This window comes from Spinacia oleracea, chromosome 5 (genome assembly GCF_020520425.1).
Source record: "Spinacia oleracea cultivar Varoflay chromosome 5, BTI_SOV_V1, whole genome shotgun sequence".
Classification (NCBI taxonomy): Eukaryota; Viridiplantae; Streptophyta; class Magnoliopsida; order Caryophyllales; family Amaranthaceae; genus Spinacia; species Spinacia oleracea.
Genome location: NC_079491.1, coordinates 53,029,486 through 53,034,925, shown reverse-complemented (window position 1 = coordinate 53,034,925; position 5,440 = coordinate 53,029,486). Strand labels below are relative to the sequence as shown.

Here is a 5,440-nt window from a genome sequence, read left to right as displayed (position 1 = left end):
GGTCGTATTCATTTTTCTAACTTTGGATTTCTTTTGTTCTCAGAGGAAGGAATGAGCAAGTTGTCGGCAGCGGATACCGAGAAGGGCGATATGACCGATTGGATGGCGGACATCTATGAGGCCAAGATGCAAAAAGCCAAGGCCGAGTTGGAGGAGAAGGTGAGTATTCTCTTAGGTTGTTTTTTGCAAGTTAAGCTTCCCCCGTCCATTGTCTATAGTGGACGTCTTTTTAGTGATGAGCCGATATCCTGACATGTGACCCATGTTTGCTAAGGTTGGCCTCGTCACTTTTTAATGACGGGCCCCTTTGTTAGTGTTTTTCCTGTGGTCGCCAAGGTGCGCCTCGTCACCTTTTAAGACGGGCCACCCCCACCCCTTTTTACAAGTGACTCGTGGTTGATAGGGTACGCCTCGTCATTTTCGAGACGGGCGTCCTTTTTAATGACGAGCCATTTTTATATGAGTGACTTGTGATTGGTAAGGTATGCCTCGTCATTTTTGAGACGGGCGTCCTTTTTAATGACGAGCCACTGTTCTGTGAGTGACTTTTGATTGATAAGGTACGCCTCGTCATTTTTGAGACGGGCGTCCTTTTTAATGACGAGTCACTGTTCTGTGAGTGACTTGTGATTGATAAGGTGCGCCTCGTCATTTTGAGACGGGCGTCCTTTTCAATGACGAGCCATTATTCTGTGAGTGACTTGTGATTGATGAGGTACGCCTCGTCATTTTTGAGATGGGCGTCCTTTTTAATGACGAGTCACTGTTCTGTGAGTGACTTGTGATTGATAAGGTGCGCCTCGTCATTTTGAGACGGGCGTCCTTTTCAATGACGAGCCACTATTCTGTGAGTGACTTGTGATTGATGAGGTACGCCTCGTCATTTTTGAGATGGGCGTCCTTTTTAATGACGAGTCACTGTTCTGTGAGTGACTTGTGATTGATAATGTGCGCCTCGTCATTTTGAGACGGGCGTCCTTTTCAATGACGAGCCACTATTCTGTGAGTGACTTGTGATTGATGAGGTACGCCTCGTCATTTTTGAGATGGGCGTCCTTTTTAATGACGAGCCACTACATAGTGAGTGACTTGTGATTGATCAGGTACGCCGTCATTTTTAAGATGGGCGTCCTTTTTAATGACGAGCCACTATATGGTGAGTGACTTGCGATAGATGACGAGGCCTAATATTTGACTGTCCTTTACTTTCTTTTTTAGCAAGCTAAGGACGCGGCTAGGGCGTCAGGGAAGAAGAAGGGGACGACTCTGTCCCAGCTGAAGAAGAGAGCTGTGCCGGCTGGCTCGGAGACTCCGAGTACCTTCAAGAAGCCAAAACCCCTACCTCGCCGTCTCGTGAAGAAAGACGAGTCGAAGGTTGCTGAGGGGGGATGCCCTGATGACGAAGAGATGGGCGTGGACAAGCCGTCTCTGGTGGTGGACTTGGTGTCCAAATCGAGGTCCGGTGGGCATCCGGACGAGCTGGAGGACCCTCTTTCGGGAATCCCGGCCGACGTCCGCTCTCAGATACCGGCGGAGGTGGCCCGCCGAGCTAGGTCTTCGGGCGGTAAGTATTATTCGAACGTCGTTCAGACGTATCGAGCCTCCTCTGGCAGTTCTTCTTACTCTCCGCGTCATCCTAAGGCCGTTGTTTTTCCTATAGCCAAAGACAAAGGGAAGGATGCAGCTGCTGCCGAGGACGAGAACGTACCTGCTACTCCCCACTATTCGTCAAAGGATAGGGTGGCTATATGCCGCAAGGTTTTTAAGGCCGTCCCCGCAGAGTATGTTGCTTCTCTTCCTGGCCGCAAGACTAACGCCCAGTTTGGTGCGATCCAGGCCACTCTTCTCGACGTAAGTCTATTTCCAACTTGCTTGTACTTGTCTTCTCTTTTAGAGTCATTTACTAATATGTAGCTTCTTTTGCAGTTGTTCTGCCGCATGGAATTCTGCAAGAGTTGGAAGACCCGCACTGTTGAGGAGCTCAAAGCTCAGGTGGCTGAGTCCACCCACCATGGCGACTATGCGTTCAAGTCCATTGAAGAGGTCCGCCTGCAGATGCAGACGACCATAGACCTTCAAGCGAAGGAGGTAGCTGCGTTGAGATCTGACAAGGCCGAGCTGCTTAAGAAGATCTTGGCGCAGGACAAAGACATGGTGGCAATGGTCGAGGAGGCCAAGACAGCGGCGGCGGAAATACGGGCGCTTCAGGACCAGTTGCGGGAGTACCCTCAGGTCAAAGAGGCGGCTGAGGAAGCCGAGCATCTTCGTGGGGAGCTGGAGACGGCCAGATCGCAAGTTCGCACCTTGCGTGAGCGTCTTCTGGAATCCTATGATCAGGGGGAACAAGCGACCAAGGACGCTGTTAAGCACGCCTGGGAGAGCCACATGTCAGAGTATGATCTTGCGTGGTTCCAGCGGCGAATGGAGCACAGTGCCGCTGTGTTGGCTGCTGAACGTCTTGGTCAGCCGCCCCCTGAGTTTGTATCATCTAATGACGAGGACGATGCGGCCGCTCCCTGATTTGCTTCCTTTCCCGCTTTTTTAAATTTTATTCAAGCGTTCCCGTGCCTAAGGGCAAAAACAATTATGTTGTAAAGTTTTGGCGCTGATGGCGTCTGTATCATTGTGCCTGCTGAGCACACAACAATTTTCTTTCTTTTTTCTGGTCAAGAATTCTGAGCTACTTTTACACGCCTTTCTACGGGCGTTGTTTTATAAGTAAATAGGTTTTTTGATGCTTCTCTTATCTCGCATTTATTTGCTCTTCATAATTTGATTATTCCTTAATCAATAGGCTTAATCAATAGGTATGATTGCCAAGGTGCAACCGAGTGTACACTAAGCACGTTGATGCCGCAGGCAACTGAGTATGCGCTAGGCACTACTTTGGTCGTCACTTTCTTTGGCGAGCGTGTCTATAACGATATTGATTGACGCAAGTCAATCAATAGGTATGATTGCCGCTAGACATGCTCGTCAAATGGACTGGACGGCCAAACGTTCGTGCCGCCTAACTTTGAGCAAACAACCTTTGTTTCTAAGTTAATCGTGCCGCTGAACTTTTGAGCGAACAACCTTTGCTTCCAAGTGGTTGGTGCCGCTGGCAACTGAGCATGTGCTAGGCCCCACTGTGGTCGTCGCCTTCTTTGGCGAGCATGTCTACAACGATATTGATTGGCGCAAGTCAATCAATAGGTATGATTGCCGCTAGACATGCTCGTCAAATGGACTGGCCGGCCAAACGTGCGTGCCGCCGCGCTTTTTAGCAAACAACCTTAGTCTCTTTGATATTGGTGCCGCAGGCAACTGAGCATCCGCTAGGCACTACTGTGATCGTCGCTTTCTTTGGCGAGCGTGTCTATAACGATATTGATTGACGCAAGTCAATCAATAGGTATGATTGCCGCTAGACATGCTCGTCAAATGGGCTGGACGGCCATATATTCGTGCCGCCGCACTTTTGAGCAAACAACCTATGTTTCAAAGTTGTTCAAGCCGCTGAGCTATTGAGCAAACAACCTATGTTTCAAAGTTGTTCATGCCGCTGAGCTATTGAGCAAACAACCTATGTTTCAAAGTTGTTCATGCCGCTGGGCTTTTGAGCAAACAACCTATGTTTCAAAGTTGTTCATGCCGCTGGGCTTTTGAACAAATAACTTACGATTAAAGTTTATTTGTGCCGCTGGCACTTGTTATGTTGTACTGGTCGGCCAGCGGCTTGCTTATATTGGGAGGGGAGTTGGATAGGTGATCAGCCTACAACTTGGTGCTAATCTGGGCCACTTCTTAGGCTTCAAACAATTAGTCTTGCTGAGTTTTTGCTAATCTGGGCCACTTCTCAGGCCGTCATACAATTAGGCTTTGGTTATGCATTGGAGTGTATATTTTTATATTCATTGTGCGAGCAATAAATATTACGAGACAAATAGAGTAGTGTTATTTATAACTTTGCAAGGCGAATTTAGCCGGTTACAAAAGTAATTACTACCCTACTATGACCATTAGAGGCCGCCCCTTGGGCAATGGATCGTGGTAAGTAAGACAAGGCTTAGCACATATCTAGAAGAAATATTTCTTGAGATTGTCGGCATTCCAAGTGCGCAAAATAGGGCGGCCTTGCATGTCTTGAATGCGGTAGGTTCCATCTCTAACCTCATCATAGATCTCGTAAGGTCCCTCCCAAGTGGGCGTCAGCTTACCTTGTTCATTTGCTCGTCCTGTGGACTCCATTTTTCTGAGGACAAAATTCCCACTTTGAGCACTCTATTAGAGACTCTCTTGTTGTATTCTCTTGCCATCCTTATCTTGTACAGCTGTTGTCTGAGCGCTGCATTTCCTCTAACCTCGGGCAGAAAGTCCAAGGCTGCTTTCATTGTCTCCCAGTTAGCATTTTCGTCATACAGCATGACTCTCAACGTTGGTTCACACATTTCTATGGGTAGGACAGCCTCGGCGCCATAGGCTAGCAAGAAAGGTGTTTCACCGGTTGAATTCTTAGCCGTGGTGCGGATGGACCATAAGACATTTGGCAGCTCATCAGCCCATAGACCTTTGGCTTCGTCAAGCTTCTTTTTCATTCCTTCAGAGATAATTTTGTTGAACGCCTCAACCTGACCATTGGCTTGGGGTCGTCCGACTGATGCAAAACAGGTGTGTATACCGTGATCTGCCAGCCACTCTTTCAGCTTAGGCGTCTCAAACTGGGGCCCATTATCGAAGACGATAGCCTGTGGAATCCCAAAGCGAGTCGTGATGTTCTTCCAAATGAATGCTCTCACATCAGCAGTTTTTATGTTTTTGAGCGCTTCTGCCTCCACCCATTTGGTGAAGTAATCTACAGCAACAATGACATAACGCCTTCCTCCTGGTGCGGTCGTGAATGGGCCTAGGAGGTCCATCCCCCATTTAGCAAATGGAATTGGGCTTGTAATGGGCGTCAGAACTCGTGCCGGTTGGTGTATTAGGTGAGAAAAGCGCTGGCATTTGTCACACTTCTTGACCAGTGAGATTGCGTCCTCCTTAAGGGTCGGCCAGTAATAGCCGGTTCGAAGTGCCTTTTCAGCCAAAGCCCTTCCACCAATATGCGAGCTACACAACCCCTGATGAAGGTCATCTAGAATTTCCTGCCCCTTCTCAGGTGTTACACATCTTAACAAAGGACGGGAGTAGGCCTTTTTATAGAGGGTGCCGTTCCACATTTCAAACCAAGAACATTTCTTTTGAAGTTTTGCCGCTTCCCTTGAGTCTTCGGGCAAGACTCCATTCATTTTGAAGTTTACTATGTCATCCATCCATGTGGACGTTCTGTCAAGAGTTTCCACCTCCATTTGCTCAACACTTTTGTGCTCTTTTACCTCCCAAAACACGTGCCGAGGGGTATCACAAGACGCGGAACTTGCCAACTTTGACAGGGCATCAGCTTGGTTATTTTCCGACCGAG

General features: G+C 48.3%; 1 protein-coding gene across 1 annotated transcript; it reads left to right on the top strand.

Annotated features, from left to right (window-relative positions):
* Positions 1 to 1,235: 1,235 nt before the first annotated feature.
* On the top strand, positions 1,236 to 3,310 carry LOC130461513 (uncharacterized). Its single transcript, XM_056829645.1, has 3 exons — positions 1,236 to 1,851; positions 1,927 to 1,966; positions 3,303 to 3,310. The coding sequence occupies exons 1-3, from the start codon at positions 1,408 to 1,410 to the stop codon at positions 3,308 to 3,310; spliced, it is 492 nt and encodes a 163-aa protein (XP_056685623.1). The 5' UTR covers positions 1,236 to 1,407.
* Positions 3,311 to 5,440: the final 2,130 nt, after the last annotated feature.